Source organism: Otolemur garnettii, unplaced genomic scaffold, assembly GCF_000181295.1.
Source record: "Otolemur garnettii isolate 467f Iridium unplaced genomic scaffold, OtoGar3 scaffold00014, whole genome shotgun sequence".
NCBI classification, from domain to species: Eukaryota; Metazoa; Chordata; class Mammalia; order Primates; family Galagidae; genus Otolemur; species Otolemur garnettii.
This window is the reverse complement of record NW_003852409.1, coordinates 14,274,530-14,297,968: the sequence shown is the minus strand read 5'-3', so window position 1 is coordinate 14,297,968 and position 23,439 is coordinate 14,274,530. Positions and strand designations below refer to the sequence as shown.

The window sequence follows — 23,439 nt, the reverse complement described above, 5'->3', positions numbered from 1 at the left end:
AAAAAAAAAAGAAAACAATGGCTGTGTTGTAATTCTTATCACATCATGTTCTGTGCACTGTGTCCAATTTTGGACATTCCTCAAGCTCACATGCAGCCAGTGAAGAGCCAACATGGAGGTAAGGATTTTGGGAATCAGGCTGCAAAAAAAAATTGGAGATATTTAATGTGAAAAAGAAGAAGAGAAGACTACAGGGAGATGGGGCACCTGTCTCCAAACATATTAAGGGCTGTCCTACAGAAGATGGAGCAATGATGCAGAGAAAAGATCAGTTGTTGAAAATTATAGAGAACAGAATTAGTTCTACAAAGCTAAATTGTCCTAATAATTAATGTATTCTACAATGAAAGAAAGGAACGAATTCAAGAGGGAAAAAGGAATGAATGTCTTTATCAGAGATGCTCTGGAAAAGACTCTCATTGCGAAGAAATTTGGATTAAATATCCGTTACAATCATTTCCAACTTGAATTTTCAATTAGAATCACCACAGAAATTACACAACCAGTCTTTCAACTGGTTAAATAATTCACAAGTTATACATGCACACATATGCACACTCACACACACATCATAAGCTCATTTGTGGATAAAATGATAGCTGATAATTTTGGAAAAATGAGTTTTGGAGACAAAACATATATTCATCTAAATGTGGACAAAAAGTCAAAATCATCATTTTGAGTGATTTAAAATTGTGGATAGTAACATTTTTGTCAACTAGACCTTCTTGAGAATAATCAATTCTAAGAGAATATTAAAAGATAGTGGTGTCCATTCAAAACATGAATCAGTTTCACAACCATTGTGAAAGGCCTCAAATATGACATTTGAGGTCTTGAAAATAAAAAAAATGGTGTTAACAGAGAGGCATTGGGTATAACAGTTAAGAAACCTACAGACAGAGTCAGAATCAGATAGGTCTGATGGGCATGTTTGGGGGCAAGTTGGGCAAATTGCTTAATCTATTGTTGTCGAGTTGGCTGGAATTGATGAAGGATATTCATACTACCTAATTTCATGGGCTATTGGGCGTAGTAAGAGAGAATACTTAGAACAGACGAATCGGTTTTCTGGATTAGGGCAGGTACTGGTTCATTCTCCAAAGAGATGTAAAGACAGAAGGAAAAAAAGAATGAAAGAGAAAAGCAAATCACCATTCTAATAATTAAGTCAGATTATTTTTTTTCCCCCACAGAAGCTTTGAAATAGAAGACAGACTCACTTCTGAGTGTTTCTGTCGTGGAGGTGTGGGGTCTCACGGAGGAGAGGGATAGTGGGAACCTGCTTAGCAGACAAATAACGCCTAGGGTAGGAAGGCCTTACACACTCACAAAGATATTTCACTGCAGCAAAAGAAGTCATAAAATATAAAAACAAGTGAAATTCTAGACCCTGTGTTCAAGAAAGAAGAAAATAAGGAATAAACAATTAAAAGAGGGTGGCGCCTGTCGCTCAAAGGAGTAGGGCACCGGCCCCATATGCTGGAGGTGGCAAGTTCAAACCCAGCCCCAGCCAAAAACTGCAAAAAAACTAAAAATAAAAATAAATAAAAGAAAATTTGTTACCTCCCAAAGTGAACTGATCATCTCCTTTAGCATTTACTCAGAAATCAGGATACTTTTCGAGAAATATTTGAGGACTTTATACATTTCTGTAGACTGTGGGACACTGCTTAATAAGGACGCCTTCTTTCTCAAGTAGCGACCTACCCGAAGAGATACAGCCGATTTCTTTAATCATAATGGCATTTTACTCAGGGGCTCTTTCAGACATTTCCTGCCCCAGGTTCGGATGGAATGGTCACTTTCTGACATCTGGAACTCATTCTCTTACATGTATGAAAAATATCATAAAACTGTGTTTTTTTAAAGACTAGGAGGTTGCTTATTGTAGCCAGTTTGTGCGGCTCAAAATTCCCTTCTCATCAGTGTAAAAGGGCCGTTCTGGTGCCTTGTCTCTGTCGCATTTAAGAGGGAATCAGCACCTCCCATGCAGTAAACCCACAAGGGATGCTTGAATGGATGAGTGAGGAAGCAGCTGAAGGAGAACATGGACCACAGTTATCAAGTCAAAGTCCAATCAAAGTAAACGTTGGCTGCTTATCTAACAAAGAGTTGAAAAGCTTTTTTTTCTTAATTCCTTGTATTTAGTAATCACAACTGACCGGCTACCTGAATAATAGATTTTTAGAGTTTCCATCCTGCTCTTGTTTAATAACTGAGTGTTTCAACTGGGACCGGTCGCATTCTTCAATACTTTAAATCTTAGTCGTTTAAGTAAGCTGGTAAAGTCAAGTCCTGGCAGCTCGCCAGGTGCAGAGGGGATTAAGCCTGGAATACGTAAGACAGGAAATAAATGTGACTTAGGCCTTAGAACACACCAACCAGAGGAAGTTAATTTACATGAAAAACTTTCCTAATTCGATTCTGAGTATTTCTGCCTTCTGATAGGTGAGAGCCCCATCTGAGACAGATTCTAGGCAGCCCCTTTCAAGCAGTCATCTGAAATTCTTTCCTAGAGAATTGTATGATTACCCTTGAAAACCATTTGTTTTGACCCTCTAAACTTCATGCTGACAACTGTCTTAATGAAAAACACCTATCTTCCAGAAGAAGGATCTGTGTCACCAGTGAAGATCATGCATGGGCTCAATGAAGAAATAAATGTTTGATTTCCTCTATAAATAATTACAGAATACAAAGTCGGGAAGATGGCGTTTTAAATTAGGCTTATAGACATGCGAGGGATAAAATAGTCTCACAACCTGGAGGTGGGAGGTAGTGTTTGTGTCATTCCCTAAATAGGCCGTTCTCCGTGGCCTAATTAGGGGCTGCGGACTGAGATCTGATGTCTCTCCAACTGCACCTGGGGTGAGTTTGGGGAGAAGCCTTTGAGGGGGCTGTACATTCTGTTCTGGACATCAGGAAGCACGAATGTCAATACACACGCATGAATCTAATTACAGACATGGAAGAGTTCAAGGGCACAAACAAAATTACTTACTTGTTAGGTTTTCTTTTTTGTAATCTGAGGGGGAAAGGATAAAAACGTGTTTAAAGTGAGCATTCAGATATCTTGTAGATTCTGTGAGAGAGCTAAGAAATGCAAGTTCTCTTTCAGCCTTTTAATATACAACTGGAAAACATTCTTTGCATTCGAATGTCAGAGAATTGGGGCTTTCAAATGAAACCAGCTGTTAGGGGTAAGGACACAGTTCCTTACAAACAAAGTTCATGAAAGCAACATGCAGCCATTCAGTTTTGTTTTGTGAGATCAGCGTTTTCAAACATGTGGCTTATATTGGCATGCTTAAAACTCTGCTTCATTAGCGAAGAAAGAGGACTTTATCCTTTTAATCCACTCTTCTGACAAAATATGAGGTGTTGCTTAGCTATTTTTTTGCACATTCCAGAAAATGTTGCAAGCTCTCAGGAGATGCCCTACAAACGAAAGTCAGATCTCAGGCAGCAGTTAATATTGCTCTTTCCTCTGTGATATTTTAGAACAAATGAAAGAAATCCTTCCACTAACCTGTGCAATTAGGAAAATAGCATTAGGATTCTGCTATTAGGTAGCTAAGGAAAGCAGAGCTAAAAAAAAAATTAGATATGCCTGGAAAATTAGGAAATTTAAGTTCACACCTTAGTTTCTTCAAAATAGCAAATTTCTCTTAATCCCCAAAGTCTTGGGAGAGTTCTTTGTTACCTAAATATGGCAGTCTGCTACAGGCCCGGGGGTCCCAGTGCATGCTGGGAAGCTTGCTGCATTCTGGCAGGGACAGGAGATGCATCCCAGGTCTGTAGAGTCCTCGATGGGTCTTTTCTTCCATAGCCCGCCATTCTTTTGCACAGAACAGCTCCTTTACTGCCAAGCAGTACTCTCTAGAATGTTGTATGGAGAACAAAACTTGATGAATTATGGCATGTTCAAGACACATTTGTGGAAAAATGTTAAGTCCTGTATTTTAAAAACATCATCGTAGCACATTGTCTATTCTTGCAAAAGCATTTTTGAAAGGACCGTTTTACTGCAAATGAAGTGAGACTGTATGACATATATTATCCTGTCATCTCGGTTTGCTTTTTAAACATAATTAATGCTGTTGGGGAAAGGAACTTTAAAATTTCAAAGGTATTAGATCAGGAATCCCTGATATGTCTTCTCTCAACTTCATTTTAAAATAACTACACAGGTATAGAAATAAAATACACAGAGGTTTAAAACACACACACATATTAGCAGTCAGTCATGGATCATTGTCGATCTGCTTCCAGCTTAGGGAATGTTTCTATAATCTTGAGGCTAAGGGACAGTGCTTGAGGAACACGGTCTGTCTGCATGCTCTGTCCTCTGAAACAGAGCAGAATCCCCTCCCGGCAGTTTATAGGAGAGCAGGTGGGTCCTTACCCAGCCCTTACTCTGGAAAAATACAAAAGTCTCGGCCCATTGCTGTGTGTGCTTCTGAGAAAGTCACTGTCCCGTCTGTATAAATAGGAAGCTCTGTGTCTCTCCATATGTTGTGTTAAGAGTAAGGAGGCTGAAGAAAGACTAGCTGGAATTTTATAGACTAATATTTATTTAAACCTGATAGAAAATAGGACAGATTGCATAGAAGATACTTGCTTACTTCCAAATTCAGGGATTAACAATGGGAGAAAATTAATGATAATTTAATTAAATCAAAAAGATAATTAAGTTGAAGATAATAGCAGGCGTCTTTCATTCAGTTATCTGAAGAATTCAGAGAGGAGGAAATTGTGTCTGTGCTTATGTCTGTGCAGGTATATGTACACACGGTATATGCCACGATGGTGTCTTTTAAAAATATTCATGCTTCCGTGCCTTCTTTCCCAACTTGCTCACACAGGCTAATTGGGCATGTGTAGAATGAAAAGTTGTGCTTGTGAATGTGACTGGATGCAATGGGGTCTGGAGGATAACAATGAGATTTCGAATTCTTGGTATGTTTGCAAGAGACGGGGGCATAGTGGGGTTTTTGAGCTTCCAAGAAGGCGGAGATCTTGAGTGTTTCTTGTCTTGGTCCTACCCTCACATTACACAAGCACAGGTTTTGGCATTCAGCTGAACTGGGCGAAAACCAATAAAGGACATACGAAAAAAAATCTGTCCTCCATATTATGTAGAAGCAAATACTCTGAAAAATCATTTTTAAATATAAATGGAAGATCACGTTAAAGAATGGTTTGAGGTTTGCTTAATTTCATTGTCATGCATTAAAGCATGCCCTCCATAGTAGAGTTTTTCGCAAGGAAAAAAAAATCAGGATGAAGTAAAAATATAGACTGAAAAGTAGGTTAATTTGAACATAGCAGTAACTAGAGATAGAAAACACATGGCAGTGAAGCCAACTCTAAAGGACTTAAAATTTTCATTGAAAATGAAAAAACGATAGACTATGAGAAATAGATGTTCAATTTGAACTCAATGTTCAACTAAATGCAGAAAGAAAGGACTTAACTGAATGCACTAAGAAAGGGAGGTGGAGCAGGGACCCCTCTTATGGGCCTGGTAGGCCCTCCAAGCATGGAAATAAAGGAAAATTTTGAGTCTCTTCAGGGCAAGATCTGGGTGCCCAGCTACTCTTGAAAAGTGAACAGAAATAACAACGGCACTCTAAGCAAGCCGGACTCACAAAGTGTTTCTGGTCTTTGTGGAAACTAAAACATGGCATCTTAACATATGTTCTTGAGTTGCTCTGCAGAAACTCCTACCAGAAGGAAAGTGCAAATAAGGGGGAACTAAGGAACTGAACACTGATACCATTATTTGTTCTAAGCTTCTCCCTGAGGGGCCTGGAGATAGTCACACTTATCTTAATATTCCTTTCCACTAATCCAAGAATTCCTAAATTCACCTATGATCCATTTCAGGATATCCTGCCTTTTGGGCCAGGCCAATGTATACCCTCCATGTATTGATTTACAATTTTACCTGTCTGAAATGTACTCCTGCATTTATTTATTTATTCATTTATGTATTTTTGAGACAGAGTCTCACTTTGTCACTCTAAGCAGAGTATAGTACTATGGAGTAATAGCTCACAGCAACCTCCAACTCCTGGGCTCAAGAGATCCTCTTGCCTCTGCCTCCCAAGTAGCTGGGACTACAGGTGCCCACCATAATGCCCTGCTCTTTTTAAAGATGGGGGTCTTGCTCTTGCTCAGGCTGGTCTCAAACTCCTGAGCTCAGGACATCTGACCACCTCATCCTCCCAGAGTGCTAGGATTACAGGTGTGAACCACTGCTCAGCTGTACCCCTGCTTTTAAAAACCTTGGCATGTTAAGTCATCAAGGGGTGTAAGTGTTAAGCGTTAGGAGCTTTTCTAATTTCTTCATTCTCCTTGCATGGCACCATACAATAAAATCCCTCTTTCTCCCACTGCAACTCTTAGTTTCAGTTTTGGGGTTTGCTGCAGCAGGTCAGCAGATCCTAATTTGATTCAGTAATAAAAGGGCCAACGGATGAAAATAATGTGATAGGCAGGAGCCAAGTAAGAAATCCAAAGCACAAATAATTCTGTTTCTCTAAAAAAATCCAGAACACATACAAAATAGAAAACAATCAAAGATATATTCTTTTTTTTTATTTCAACTTATTACTTTGAAGTTTTTGTTTTTAATTTTTTTTTCAAAGATATATTCTAAGAAAACAATCAAGGACATAACGTCTAAAGGACATAATGTTTAAATCATCTTATCTATTTTTTTTTTTTTATAAATCTATCCCCAAATAAGTTTTACAAATATTTTGAATCTAAAGGATTGAAGAAATAATCTTTCTACCATCTGGCAGACGGAAAATGGGTTCTGACAAAGGAACAAAAGTCGGGATTACTTTTCTGCCTCTTCTTCATTACAGACGGCCAAAAAATAATTGGTGAGAATGGACAGTATTTGAAAAAAACTGAAAGTAACACAAGACTTAAATACCAGTCAAAAACACACTTGTAAGATTACAGAAAAAAACAATTTGATATGTAATCTAAAAAATACCTACTCCAGCTGAATGGGAGATGAACAAATAAGAATGAAAAAGAGATGAATCAAAATTGAGAATTTAGGAAAAAGAAAGATTTTCTATGAAATGAATGAAAGTGAGCACCCAGGATGACTAAGTTTCTCCTCCTCCAAGTATCTGTTTATATATGATTACAGAATCAAATGTAAAAGCTAAAAATAATATTCCTGAAATTGAGTATATGAATATGCTCAATATAATTAATAATTATAATTATTTTAAGCATAAAATATAAGTGAATAGCACTACTCTGATTTATAATTCTATGTGAAGTTTCAAAGAACAAGGTCTAGGATTGTGCTACAATTATCTTAACTTAATTAGGCCTACCAGAACTCTCTGTTTCTAAAATTACAGCTTTCCTACTCGTGACATTCCTTTTCCTCCTAATCCTGGTACTCATTTCTTTCTTTGGGCATGACATGTAACACCTGGTAAGGTTATATACAAGTTATTTATTGATTACATTCATCATTGTATCCCAACTGCCTACTGTAGTGCTTAGAGCTCAGCGGGAGATCAGTAAATATTTGTTGAATAAATATCTCTTGTCATTCATGAAAAGAGGCACACATTATCAAATGACTGTAATTAGAAAAGCATAAACAATAGTATGCTTTTAAAAATCCAGAACTCATAACTGGAGGTAGAATGCAAAATGGTTGAAGGCTTCTGAACCATTCTGAAAAATAAAGTCAAACAAACTTATGAAAGATATAACAAAAACCTGAAGATCAAACTTTTCAAGTATTAATAATAAGTCCAATTTTAGTTCAATTTTTATTGATGCAAAAAGCAGAGGTTGTCAGAATTGCAAAGAAGGTTCTTTAGAAAAACGATTATTGTGAAAAGTTTTAATGCATCACTATTGAACTAAATAGATAAAACTCAAGAGCAGAAGGACTAGACATTTTAATTACTGGTGGTACTGATATTTATTTAATATATATGAATTTGTATCTTAATGGAAGAGACTAAGCCTTTTTTAATGTCTAAATTATTTTTGTGATTTATTAATTATATAGCAGAGAAAAGAAAACCTTCATAAAATGTAAAAATGAGAAAATATTAGATATTTTCTAATCTTAATGGAAATAAAGTATTTGACTATAGAGATTTCTTTATAAATATTTTAAAAAGAAATAATTTTCCAATGAAAATACTTAATAACAATTGAAATTAGGAAAAAATTTTGAAGTATACTACAAGTGACTTACAAATTTAGGAGATAATTAACTATGCTATTTTAATGCATTTGAAATCTCAATGAAAAGGAAATTCATTTGTTTTGTTTTGGTTTTTATTGAGACCGAGTCTCACCTGGATAGAGCGGTATGGCATTAGAGCTCACAGCAACCGCAAACTCTTGGGCTTGAGCATCCTCTTGCTTCAGCCTCTGAGTAGGGGGAACTACAGGCGTGTGAGACTATGCCTGGCTAGTTTTTCTAGTTTTAGTAGAGACGAGGTCTCACTCTTGCTCAGGCTGGTCTCGAACTCCTTAGCTCAAGCAATCCACCTGCCTCAGCCTCCCAGAGTGCTAGGATTATAGGCATGAGCCACAGGGCCTGGCCTATATGTTTAGTCTTAAAAGGAACATCTGTGACTCATGCATGCAAACTGATATGGAACATAAATGTTGGAAAGTTATTTAATAAATGTATTTTATGCTAGCATATAAAATTGAATTTTAACTGTGGCAAAAAGTTCCTGATTTTAATTAAGCAAAAGGAGATTCTGTAAGAAAGGGGTCCATCATTATTTATATAGACTGTATTATTTCTGGCAGAGGAACCACAAGATTATCAACCAAAAATCTAATAGAATTTTACGAAGTAGTTGATGCATATATATATATATATATGTGTGTGTGTGTGTGTCGGTGTTCATGTATGTGACATATAATAAAATACGATGGCTTTATTTTATACTAGTAATAACTTATTAACAAATAAAATGGAAAAATTATCCTACTTATCCATAAAGATTAATGAATTATAATATATGAGATTTGATTCCTCTCAGTAGGTAGGAGGTGTAATATAAAGCAAAATTAGAATAAACTAAGAATTACAGGAATATAGTCTTTGGGGCTTCCCTTGGCCTTAAAGCTGGCATCTGATTTTGTGGTGTTGTTAGTGAGTGAGAAATATTGTCTGACATTTCCACAATATATTCCTTTTGATACTACAGTTGTTCAAATGAATTGCATTAAAATTCACAGGCTGTGGCAGGAGGAGCTTGCCCCCTCCTGTTCCCTCACTGACCCTCCTTGGACTCCAACCATCCGAATAAGCAAAAGGAGCAATAAAGAAGGAAGGAACCACTTCCATGCAGCCACACGGACGACTACCAAAACATTATGTTGGACAAAAGATGGGACACGCAACAGTACATATTATGCAATTTGAGAATATGAGTTTAAGGAACAAGTGAAACTAATTTACAGTCAGAGATATCAGAACAGCAGATGATAATAGGGGATAATAGGGGATTGATTAGAAATGAACATAGGTTCTATATCTTGATTAGAGTAGTGTTTACGCAACTCCATGCCTTTGTCAAAACCCTGAACTATATGCTTAAAAGGGGGTGCAGTTTATTGTATATATATTATATGCCTATCAACTAAATACTGTAATTAAAAAATATGGCATTTTAAGAAATCTGATTAGGATAATCCAAAAAATTACTTAGCTCAAGTCTAAAATTTAAAAAACTCTAAGGTAATTAATAACAATGTTTATGAAAATAAGGAACAACGCAAGTGACTGAATTACTATGTCTTGTAGACATTCTGGCTTAGTGTGTGACACAGCCATCTTGTAATTTGCAGTGCTAGAACAATGACCCCAAAACACAGCTAGTAAAAAACTTAATGAAAAAAGAAACATTTATATGGAAGAAGTCTTACCAAACTTTATTAGCAGGCATTAAATAAGATGTGAATAAAAGAAATGACATACCATTCTCCCAAATGAGAAGATTCAATGATGTAAACATAGTAATTCTCCCTAAATTACTTCTGTACACTTAATATCATTCTAACTCAATTCCAAATGGAATTTATACATTGGCAAAAATCTTTCTATATTTCATATTTAAAAATAAATGGCTATTATTAACTAGTTTGATGTAAGCATTCCTAATTGTATATAAAATCAGCACATTGTACCCCATAAAGGCATCATTGCATACATGATCTATGTGTTTAGGACTTAATAAAAAAAACACATAAAAAGTAAGCAATTAAAAAAATAAAACCCATGAAATTTATAGTACAAAATTTTTAAATTAATTATAAAGACATGGTAATTAAATTCAAATGTTAGGACTGCAAAAATTGACATACTATTAATGAAATAGAACTTAAAGTACAGAAACACAGATCTAAAGAAATATAAGTAGGGCAGTGCTTATGGCTCAAAGGCTCATATGCCAGAGGTGGCAGGTTCAAACCCAGCCCTGGCTTAAAAAAAAAAAAAAACCCAAAAAAACCCTGCAGAACAAACAAACAAACAAAAAAAAAGAAATAAAAGTAAACACATCTCTCAGTAATAACCAACCATCCCAGTTTTAGCCTAATTCCTCTGTCCAGAGAAACTCCTCAATCTCAGACACATGAAGATGGTTGGTCACTTAACCTAAATTTTACTCATTAACAAAACTTTTTGGATGCATTAATTTAAATCAAAAGAGAAAAGATGAAAAATTTCATCTGACCGTGGAACAACTGGCTAACTCCATAGAAGAGTTAACTTTCCCCGAACAAATGATAAGAAAAACTTTGTAACAAGATTAGGGCCCACTTTTTAAATGATAAAGACAGAACCCAAAACAAAGAGACTGAGGGATTTGCTGACAAAAATTAAATTAAATGAACAAATCATACCTCAAAAATCAACCTAGAGTTCTTCCTCCTATAGAGACACGTACCAAAATGTTTGTAGATGAAATAATATGAAATATGTCATGATTTGCTCCAAAATATTCAATCTGGGGATGGCACTGGAGTGGGCTGGGTGAGTGGGGGTGAGATGAGATCGACCCTGAGTTGATAATTATTGACACTGGGTGATGAGCACATGGGCATTCATTGTACCATGATCTCTACTTTGTATACAGTTATGAAAATGTCCATAATTACAAAATAGAGACCAAAACAAAATCGAAGTTTCCTTTTGCATCAGGTGAAATGATTTACAAAGCTGAACAAATAATTCTGTGATTGCAGTCTTACAGCATCATTAGAAAAGAATGGAGCAAGCTAGTGGAAAAATTAGTACAGGCTGTAAGCAGAACATTCCAAAAAGACCCCCAATTCTTGTGCATGCTTAAGATTTTTATTTTACTCTTTATGATTTTCCTTTGTGTATTCCATTTTTTATACAATGGAGTTTTGTAGGTTTTATAATTAGGAAAACATAATGACTGTCACAAAAAAGGGAAACATTTCTAACCTAATTATTATGCCTCTCAAAACAACTGTCCATCATGTTGAGCTGATACTCCCGAGTGTCACTGTCTACGTTTGGTAACTCTTCAGTGGCCACCACAAATGATATGGGTCTTAGCAGTGCTAAGGGCAGGACCGATAGAATCTATTGTCACATTCTTTTCCTTTGCTGGTTGCCTTTTCTACTTATTATATTTGTGACACTTTCTAGTTAAAGGATTTTCATTGTTGAGCAATACCTCAAATAAACAATTTTGGAGACTCCTATAAAGAAGCTCAAGAAACTGAAATCCCACACTAAAGAAGCAACAATCAACAGAGCTCTAAATTTTGCAAGTGACTACAGGTGCAGTTCAAATACTGCTCAGTATTTCCTAACGCCTACGAAGACATTTACTTCCTCCCAGCCACTCTTCCCATTCTCTTTTTGGCAAGAGTTTTCGTTTTTCCCTCCTTGTCTTTTTCCTTCCTATTCCTTCAATGCTGAAGTCTCTAGAGACTTTTAGATATCTTGCCTGATCATAATATGATCTTCTTAGGTGGAGAAACAAATTATATTACCCTTACAGGGCCTCCAGACCCTCACACTTCCCAGGAAGTTGAGAAACAGAGCCCACTATTTTAATGACCTTGCTGGAGTCCTTTTGTGCTAAATAGAAAGTTCCCTAAAATCATTTAAAATACTTTCTGGTTTTATCAAAAGAGAAGTAGAAATGTGCTGCGTTGGTAGCTTTCAAATTTTCAGAAGAAAATTTAGGAAGAGTAACATCTATCCGGTTTTTAATATATTCCAGGGTACAATTTATCCTTTAATCCTCTCAACTTTCCTGTGAACTGAAGCCTAGCCAAGATCACATAAATCTAGAGAGCAGAGGTAACAGTCTTTGAGCTTTGTCCTACTTGGCTCCAGAGCCAGACTAATTTCCATCCTTTCTACAAAAGAAGTAAAGACAAAGCTAATTCTATGAACGTGCATTGATGAATTTCTTTTTCTTTGTTTCTCAACTAACTTTTACTTTTTTCCTGTTCTCATATTGTTTATGTTATATTTTTATTTCACATTAATATGAGGGCACACATTTTTAGGTTATATTGTTCTCACTTCCAAGGTAAAGTTGACGTTGTAGTTGAGCCCCTCACTCAGGGGGCGTGCTGACCACCCCCACATTCTGCACATTAGGTGAGATCCCACCACTGAGTGTTTAATGAGGAGGGGGTGGTTAAAGAAATATCTCTTTATAACCTACTCCTCCACCCACCCTGCAGAGGAACGGACACCATGCTTGCAAGGACAGTTACTGATTCTCATCACATTAAAAGGAAACACTGAGAACAGGACAGTCTCCTGGCAAGCCTAGAGATGTGTTGTGACTTAGGGGCAAGCCCCCAAGTAACTCAGGGCTCCGGAATGAGATAGGATTGGGCACTTGTTAGGAAGCAGGTGTTAAATATTGCTGCTTGGTGCTTCTTCACGTGGGGAAAAGCACGTGGTAATCCTTATGCAGCCAGCCCTCGTATAGCATGACTTTAACTCCCCACACCTGTCTATCACCTTAATAACTAGCCCTTGCAGCGGGTCTCGGGCTCTTCTGTACCTCTGCTTAGCCCACCTCTTGCAAGCTAGCACTTCCATCCGTGTCATGCCTGGTTCTTTCCTGCGGCACCGGGAGGCGACATACCCAAATAAGGTAAGAGTGTCGGAACTCAGAATATAAGATGCAGCGTACTGACTTTAAAATAATATCCTAAATCCTCACCGTGATCTCACTGATTGACAAATAATGCTGGAACATTTGAAGCGTAGTCTTTATTTTCTCTTCCCTGGCTTACCAATGAGATCTGTGTTCTTTGAGGACTTCTCTTTTCATGGGATAGAAAGTGGGGAGATTGGTGAATAAAACAATGTGAACAGTAACAAGAGTCATAGAGTATTAGACTGTGTATGACATTTTCTGGAAGGTCTGAGCTCTTGTAAGTTACCATTAGTGACGTACATGTAGAAATTGTGCCTGAGACCTCGTATTTGGATGAAAATCAGCTCTTTCCTTTACTACGGCACATGACAACTTCGTCTTTTGAAAGCTTTTCCTGTTGGCAGGCACAACAATGGAATTTTCCCATTTCCTTATTTTTGAAATTTTACCTGCACAGGGGGGTAGGGGTAGGTGCTGCCCCGGGGTTGCACTCCTGGAAGATGTGTCTGCACAGCAGAGCCTCAGCAGCCGGCCGGCAGAGCGGGCTCACCGCGCTCAGCTCATTCCAGGCAGTGTGCACCAGTAGCTCTTGGGCCTCCTCAGGGTCCACGTAGGAGGTGTTGAAAAAAACAAGAGCATCTCTGGCCAGGACTGCATGACACACCTCCCCTCTGTACTGGGCACAGTAGCCTTTGTTATCTTTCTGTGGTTTCCTGAAAGAAGCAACAAACAACGTCGCCCATCACATGCTATTTCTTGGCATTCATTCTGCATTTTAAAAAATTTCCACATCTGCATCACAGAACTAGGAGAAAATTATACTAGCAAATGCATTGAGATACTCTATGTGAATACCGTCTTCATTTCCAGCTGCAATTATATCACATCCAACTCCTTCAGAGGGTTACTATGAAGACCAAATGTGACCATGGAGGTGGAAAATTTGTGGGTTTTCCTTATTTACATTACAAATAGACCCTGACTACTCCTAATTAAGCCACTTGACCTGCTTCTTGCAAATGAGCTGATGCTTTTTTTTCAGAGATGCATCTGAAAGACCTATTCATCACGATGGTTAGCAAATAACGGAGCCTTTAATAATCACTGTGATCAGAAAAGCTTGCAGTTTTAGGGACACAGTTCGTTTATGTGTTATGATAGTTAGATACCTAGATTGTGTGGTGCACACACACATCTTTGCAATGCCTTCCATACTTAGAGTCTCTTAACTCCTACATCTTCTGAGAATTCCATTAAAGAAAAAGTCCCGTAGGGAGAAGAAGCGTGAGGGATGGCTTCTGGGGGCTACGTAGCATCTTCAGCTTTGCTATCTCCCCATGGTAGGTCTTGGGGAAAGTCAACTGGTCACTCTTTGCTCAATTACCCTCCTCTGTGAAGTGATATAAGTCATTATTCTGAATCCAGATTATTGTCTGTTAATGGGTAATATGTGTCAGGGAAGCCTGTAAATTCTATTATCCTAGCACAGAAATAAGATTAAAAGCTTATCTGCTATAACACCTGGAGACAATTAGAAGCATGGGAAATGCTACTAGTATTCTTTTATATATCCACTCGTCCCCTTGATGCAATGCTGGGAATTATAACAGCTCATGTACTCACCTGACAGCATTTATTGAGCACTTCTTATGTGTAGGCCCTGTGAGGGTCTCAACATATTCTGAGGTCTACCATCAGGCTTATTTTGTTACCAATGACAGAAAACTCTTAAGTTATGTTCCTTTTTCATATTTGCGCAGTGGTTGGAATTTAGCATTTCATTAATCTTTCTATAGAAAGGAAGGTATGCAAGGAAAACTGCAGTTTGTGGGAAATTTAGAGACCCCTTCTGAATCTTAAAAAATTGATACTTTAATTACAAATCACCATTGGCTGATCTTTAAAGCAAATCCATTAGAATGAGAGATAATATTTTAGGGAAAACCATGAACATTTAAAAAACATAGCTGTACTTCAAAATAGTGTTTTGTGACACGGAATCTTCCTTTGATTCATAGTCACTTTCAACTAACCACTGTGATCTTTACAGTGTCACTTTGTTCATTATGAATTTTTAAAATAATAAGAAAGCACAAAACTTGAGGAAAACTTGTGCGAACTGAAGGTGAGAAGACACCTCAGCCTTGTAGGGAACCCAACCTGTGGTGACGCTATAAAAGTTAGAAAGAAGGATGCTGTTTTTAGGGCTCAGAAAATGAAACCCCAAAGTGAAGACCTAAGATGCAGCTTCAGAAACAAAGGCTCCCTGACCCTCCCCTGCCCACAGATCTCAACCCCTCTTCTTCCCGGAGACTAGCCATAGAAACTGGAATCCCTTCCCCAAAACTGATCATAGAAACCAGAACTTCTTTTCCCTAAAGCCAGCCATAAAACCTAAAAATATGACTCTGACCCTGTTTCTGTGTAACAGCTGGCTATAAAGAACTTAAGAGCCTCATTCCAGAAGGGGCCTTCCATACTCTGGAGGAAGGAATGCTCCTCAGAGAGGCCAGGAAGAAGCTGGACAGGCCTTGCTGACTGTCCTTACTCTGTCTATTAGATCAGATCGCACCCATTTTTATCTAATCATATTTCTCCATACTTCACTGAATCTAAGCATAAATGTGTTCTCTCTGCATCTCTGAGTTTTCATTCTGAAGGCTCCTGGGTCATTTGAAGCTATTGATCAAATAGATTTCTTTGTGCTTTTCTCTTGTTAACCTGTCTTTGTTATATGGATGTGGGTTGTGACCCTTATGTTGGGGAGAAAAGGATCACTCCCTTCCCACTGTGCACTGTGCTTTAAGAAACTGAATAATAACGAAGTAACCCAAAATAGCTCAAACTGTTTTCGTCAACTGATCTCACATGTTGATATAATATCTCAGCATAAAGAGAGCTTGATAAGAACTTGTACACTTAGGAAAAACTGGATCGTGTAAAAGTTAAATATTTCCCCCCATGTCTCTGAACTGAAAATTATTTCTCCAGTTTCCACTGTCATGTATTAACTATTGAACGATGCCATTCTTCATTTTTTTCCATGAATATTATTTATGAAAACATATCATAATGTTTCCCTTAATAATATAAGCAAAACACGTTAAAAAAATTAGAAAGTAAAAGTATACAAGAGAAAAATCAATGAAAATAGCTTTAAAGGCTGGTCAAAGTGTTTCACTCTTATAATCCCAACACTTTGGAGGCTGAAGAGGGAGAATCGCTTGAGCCTAGGAGTTTGAGACCAACCTGGGTAACAATAGAGACACTGTCTCTAAAAAAACAAAAACAACACACACAAACACACACAGGAAAACATAGTCCTAGCTATTTGAGAGGTTGAAGCAGGAGCATCACTTGAGCCCAGGGGTTTGAGACTGGTGAGCTATGGTCATGTCTCTGCACTCCAGACTAGGTGACAGAGCCAGACCTTCACCTCCACCCTCCAAAAAAAAGGCTGGGGGTGGGGGTGGGGGAATAGTTTCAGACATAGGATTATTTACAATCCATTCTTCTGCCTGGATTTCTGACGCTTCTTTGAATAAAAGCCCTAAAAAATCTTTAGAACAACCTCAGTGTGGCTTAATAGTATTGACTTTGAGTCTCCTCATGAAATGATGGGGCTTGAGTTGATTCCACATCTTCGCAATTGTGAACTGTGCTGCAATAAACATTCGAGTGAAAGTGTCTTTTAGATAAAATGGCGTGTTTGCCCCTTAGAGTAGATACCCCATAGTGGGAATCTCTAGATCAAAGAGTAGGTGATACTTTCAGTTCTTTGAAGAATCTCCATACTATTTCCATAGAGGTTGTACCATCAACAGGGTTGAAGGTGGATGCCCAACCCATCGCCTGCAGGCCACATGCTGATTACCTGAGGACTGTTCCACTTATCTGTGCTGTGGGATTGTGAGAAGTAGGCATGACCTCTCCTTTTTGTGTGTGCTCATAGCTTTCATTAGCGCTTACATAAAAGAGTTGGCCCAAGGCAACTCTTATTCTTCCAATTTGTGGCAGAGAAGAGAAAAGGTTGGACATCCCTGTAAGTGTTCCTTTCTCTCTGTATCCATGCCAACATCTGTTGTTTTGGGACTTTTGACAAAAGCTATTCCCGCTGGAGTTAAGTGATTAGGTGATATCTCATTGTGGGTTTTGTTTTTGTTTTTTGGCCAGGCCAGCTTTGAACCCACCACCTCCAGTATATGGGGCCAGCACCCTATTCCTTGAGCCACAGGCACTTCCCCTCATTGTGGTTTTGATTTGCATTTCCCTGATGATTAGAGACTAGAGACGCTGAACATTTTTTCATATCTTTATTGGACATTAGTCTATCTTCTTTCGAAGAGCTTCTGTTCAGTCTTTTGTCCATTTTTTAATGGGTTGTTTGATTATTTTCCTTGCTAATTGAGTTCTTTATAGGTTCTGGTTATTAGCCCTTTATCAGAAGATAGCATGGGAATATTTTATCCCATTCTGTGGGTTCTCTATTACTTCTGGGCACACTTACAGCTCTGGCTCAAACTGTCCAAAACCAATTCATGTAGCCAAAATGTCTGTGCCCCTGTTATATTCTGAAATTTAACAAAAAACAGGGTTTTATTTGGCTGGGGTTGGGTTTGAACCCGCCACCTCTGGCACATGGGGCCGGTGCCCTACCCTTTTGAGCCACAGGCACCACCCCAAAATAGTATTTTTTTTTAACTTTTGAGTACTACCTATATAATGCAAAAGAAAAAAGAAAAGATAAAAGAATAGGTTTTTGAATAGAAATTGGAAGATCTTATTTTTCATTTTGGTTTTCCTTTCTAAGAGCTTGGCAACCACTGGCCTGTGAAAATCCTTTACATGCTGGGAAAGACCACACAAACGCAAAGTGCATGATTATTACGAATTTTCTACATCTCTGTCATGTTCTTGGGAACATTAATTACTTGGCTTTGGTAGCATACCTCTGCTTGAATTAGATCCACAAGGGATACATAGGGCCGTATGTCTGCATCTATCTATATACCATCTGTATCTGTTTCTCTGTGAACTTCCTAGTCACAGTTTCAGTGTTTCAGCCACTGCCTTTTCCTTTTACTCTCCTCATTGAGAGAAATTCATAATCTCAAATTGTACACAGCAATCAAATTTTAAATGCAAGACGTGGAGACAAATTGGGCCTTATTTTCCCTCATACCCCCAAACCTTTATCACTTACAAACTTTTGAAATAAGAGCTCATGGTGAGAACTGAGGAATGAGATGAATGCCAATTTCCATTGGTCCCTTCGGGGTTTTTTGCAAGTGTGAGACATCTCCATGTCCAGCCCAAGTTGTGTTTCTTTGTCTGCAGTTCTTGGGACTGTGGATTGGGCAACGCTGGAAGCAGCTGGTTCTGTCTGTTGCTCATTTCAACAGTGGGGCAGAGGTCACAGGGATCTGGTCACAGAATGCTGGTTGTTTTGGAACAAACTGTCAGACTATCTCCTAAAAATGCTAGTGTATATCACACGTGGAGCCAGTCCCTCTCCTGCCTCCTGACTATCTAAACCTCACTGACCTCCCTTTGTGTAAAGTTCCTTTATTTAGAGGCAACAACAGATATGTGATGCTAATGCCCCTCAACTTCTTTTATAATAGACAACTCGGTATGGTCAAATGGAATAATTAAAGGATTTTCACTCCACTTCTCTCTACGATTTCTCTCTACTTTAACATGTCTGAATCACATTCAGTAGAACATTTTAAAATGTTATCTCTCAGCTTCTATGGAGGAGACTAATTCCTCTGAACACATGATACTTTGTTCAAGGCACACCAGATGACCAGCCATGGAACGCTTGTGTTATGACAACCCCAGTACTCTAGTGGAAACTCCACACCTTATTTCCCTCCCTCCCTTCCTAGTAGGGGCACATTTGATAGCTGAACCCCTGGTATAGATTAATCTTCTCCCTTATATAGCAAAGTGCCTTCCTTCTCTACCCCCAAAATCTCCCACCAAAGGGGATGACTGAGGTGCTACCGCACTTTCAACTCCAAAGCAAACTGGGAATGTTTTTATCTTTCACAACTATGTCCTTGTGTATAATTCATTCTCCGTGGCAAGGGTCAGAAAATACATCCCACAAGATCAATTTGGCCTGCTGCTTGTTTTTTTGGTGGTGGGGGGTTAATTTTTTATTAAATGACATTTTTATTAATTTAGATTAACTTTACTTTCCTGAGCCATGAACTCCAAAAATTGTCAACAAGAATTCTTAAACCAGTATTTCTATACACAAATGAACTAAGGGGTTTTATACTATATCAAAACATCGGAACGTGGTTAATTATGCATTTACTTAAAAGTAGTTTAAATTTTCATACAATGTATATCATGATTTTCACTGTCTTTCAGAGCAACATACATATATCCATATGGTATTTCTTAAAAGTGCCTTTTTTAGTGACAAAGTGTATATGTTTTAGCAGGTAGGGGATGTTTTGAAATATGTGTATATTATGGAATGACTAAATTGACCTAATACACATATACATTATCTTACATATTTTTTTGTGGTGCAAACACTTTAAATCTACTCTCAGTCATTTTTGAGAATGTAATGCATCATTATGAGCTGTAGTCAACATGTTATACAATAGGCCTCTTGAACTTATTCCTGCTCATTGAAGTTTCGTATCCTTCTGTCTGTTTATATACACAGCCTGTGTGCTAAGAATGGTATCTACATTTTTCAATGTTAGAAAAAAAATCAAAAGAAGAATTAATGACAAGTGCAGATTATGTGGAGTTCACATTTCAATTCCATAAGTCAAGTTTTATTTAAAGAGCTTGATATTCACCTGTTTACACCTCATGTAGGGTTGCTTTGGCTCTAGAATGGCACTTGAGCCTTTGCGATAGGAACAATACGGCCCACAAGATAAATATATTTAATATCTGGCCCTAAACTGAAAAAAGTTGCCAGCCTCAGCTCTAAGATACAGATCAAGGGTCATTTTTAAAAAATGCTAAACCCAGTGTCTTCAACAAGAAAGACATGACCTTCCCTAAAAAACCTCTTGTGTTCCTTCTGGTTAAAATTACTACCTATGTAGTGTATAAAATAAAGAAAACTTTATTTTAAAGTTTTAATAAACAAGAAAACTTTAAACTCAAAATAATTTGAAAATTAGCCAAATACATAAAAATTTTATGTTTTATATACATCACTTATAATCAGTATACACATAAATGTATTCAGCATTATATGTATTTAAATTTCAAAACATTAAGAGGGTACAAATGTTTTTGATCCATGGCTTAAGTCGGTGCTATAAATGTATTTTTCTATCTTATATTTTTACCTAGCATGATATTATAAACATTTGTCTATGGCATTAATTATTTTTCAAAAACATGGCATTTAATCACATCAATTTCTCTTTTTGGTAGACTATTTACATTGCTCATATGAATTACTAACATCTATTACTAAGGCTGTTTTGTTTTGAATAATGTTGCTTATAACTCTGATCATTTCCTTAGGATAGATTACTAAAAATGGATTCATTCAGATGTATTAAATTATGACTTATTTAATTCAGTTATATTAAAATATAATCATTTACATAATTATTAGCATAATAAAAATTGCCAAATGCTCTATGGAATGGTTATGGCCATTTTCTTTCTACCAGTAGAGTGTGAGAGCACTTATTTATCATAAATGAAAAATAATATGGAATTGCTTTGTAATTAGAATGTATTTAACTACTTATGAGTTTAAACTTCTTTGAGTTTACTTGCTTGTGAGTGATCTCTGTCCTTTGCGTTCTTGGACTTTGCACAGACTTCCATTATTATGTTGTATTATAATTAATCTTTATGTGTGTGTATGTAGGTACCCTAATAATATGTAAATTCCTTGGGAGAAGGGAATATGTACAATTTTTGTTTCTCGACTTTCCAATATAGTGCCAGAGATAGAGTGGTTGATTTAAAAATGCATAGGGAGGGCAGGTGTACTGAGTGGGAATGAAAGATATCGGTCTTTGTTGATGACCTGTATTTTAATTTAATTGTTACCTCATCTACATTCCTCAGTAGATATCTGCCTTTGCTGAAGAATCCTTAAGAGTCCACGTTCTGTTAGCCACATAAATCAATAACAATCTTTCAAGTAACCTAATGTATCAAAGCTTGTATCAAGATTTTAAAAATCTTGTATCAAGATTCAGAGAAGAAAACAAATTTTGTTATGCAATGAATCATTTCATTCCCCAGAATTTAAATCAATGGTTGGGGTTTTAAGTCCTCCTCAGTTACCGGACTACCTGGGTCAGGTGGTTAGGGGCAGTTTAGGGGCAGTAGTTACAAACCTGAGTTCTTGAGTCTGTCTACAGGTGCTCAGATTGAAGCTTTACAGTTTGTTAGCTACGTAGTCTGGGCAACCCCTTGTATGTCAAATTTCTCATATTAAAAAAGTGGGATAATAACAGTTCTTGTCCCTTAAAGTCACTGGGATGTTAAAGTGAGAAAAGTGGGCCTCATGAATGAACCACAAAATGCAGCTGTGATTGTCATTGTTACAAATGTATTTTTGTATTACAAAGTCAACTTTATTGTACTATAAGTAATTAGTACTTTTATTAATCATTTTGAATCCCATTTTCATCATTTGCGAGATGAGATAGAAATAGTGATTACACCTCACAGAGTTTTCATGAAAGTCAATTTTAATAAATACCACAAATAAAACTCTGTGTATTGCAAAGTGTTATCCTGCAAGGTGACACTTGCTTATCTACAGGATAGAGCTATGAGGGAGAGCTTGGGAGTCAGTTCTAGGTTCCACTTCCAGCCCCATCATTCCCTAGCTATATGAGCCACTTGAACTCTCCAGTTCAAAGTAACTCTCTTAGTTTCTTTTCTATAAAATAGAGATAATAATGGTACCTATTTCACAGGGATGTCTTGAGGATAAATTTAATGCCTGTAAAGCTCCTGGCACAGTGCCCAAAACATAGTTAAGTATTCAGTAGCCGTTACCTGTCTTCATCTTTGTCCTCATCATTTTGTAAGAGTACTAAAAGGGTTAGAAATCAGAGACTTTCTAATTGGTTACAGTGCACAGTGCATAGTAGACACTCAATAAATGGCATGTCAAATTAAAAACACATAACAAAACATTGGTATAGTAACCGTTTCTTACCTCCATTCTTTAACAGGAAAGGAAGTTCCCACAGGAAAGCAAATTAAAGGGGAAAAGAAAAGAAAATTAGTATATTTTCATCTTATCATTTGGAAGAGATAGTTTTGATACCACTGAACTTAAAGTTTCTGAAAAGTTCTCTGCTTCAGCTAGGAGGCCAGATACTGAATTCACAGGCAGATTCAGAGATTAAGAGAATACTGACCTGAGTGTCTCCAGGGAGTGTGTTCTTTACAAACGGAGTTAACCACGGGGCCCATTGGCCAAGGCAGCCTCTCAGCTCAGAATTTCCTCCCATTAACCACCTAGGGACTTTTAACTAAAAAGGCAAGTTGGTGAGGCTAAAAGGGGGAGGAGTGGAGGGAAGAAGGCTTGGGAGAGGGTGGACAACTGTTATTCTCATAGGTCTCATATGCCCAGCTGGCTTTGTGGGTGTGTAACCTGTGTAGTAACATAAGGCCCTGCACTCAGAAGGGCCCCATGCTTAGTTTAATGCTCAGCTGTCTGTCTTAAAATCCTTAGTATTTTGAATAAAGGGTCCTGCATTTTCATTTTGTACAGAGCCTGCACATTAGATACAGAAAAATATGGTAGTTATCTTGATAAATAACCACCACGGAGTGGTGATCAGAAGAGGGATTCATTTTTCTCACTTTATCATAACTATTAAAATACTAATACCTTCCTAAACAGAAATGTGCTCAAAGTCGTACTAATTTGATTGATGCATACATGTGGACACACCTATATGCACATATGTGCATAGCTCACAGGCCCCTAGGGAAAAATGAAAGCAGCAGGAGGCAATAATAATCAAAAGATTGATTTGTAATGAAATATATGTCATTCTACAAAATATTTTTAACAGAAATACAAATATGTAAAGAGATAATTTATTGACAAATTGGCTACAGAGCCCTGCAAGTGATCAAAATTAAATAAAATAGAAAGACAGGTATCATGATACGTAGTAATCTCATCATTCACAATATGTGATAAGGTAAGCAATACAAAAATAAGTTCTTTTTTTTTTTTTTTTTTGAGACAGAGCCTCAAGTTGTCCCCCTGGGT

At 37.3% G+C, this 23,439-nt stretch overlaps 1 protein-coding gene across 1 annotated transcript in view; it reads right to left on the bottom strand.

The window, feature by feature from the left end:
• MUSK (muscle associated receptor tyrosine kinase) overlaps nt 1–23,439 on the bottom strand; it is a 111,475-nt gene that overhangs the window by 11,562 nt on the left and 76,474 nt on the right. The window contains exons 10-13 of the mRNA XM_023510558.1: nt 22,369–22,375; nt 13,637–13,900; nt 3,707–3,882; nt 3,005–3,028 (exon numbers count right to left, since the gene is read on the bottom strand). Coding sequence (XP_023366326.1) covers nt 3,005–3,028; nt 3,707–3,882; nt 13,637–13,900; nt 22,369–22,375 — 471 coding nt within the window. The remainder of the gene's footprint in view (nt 1–3,004; nt 3,029–3,706; nt 3,883–13,636; nt 13,901–22,368; nt 22,376–23,439) is intronic.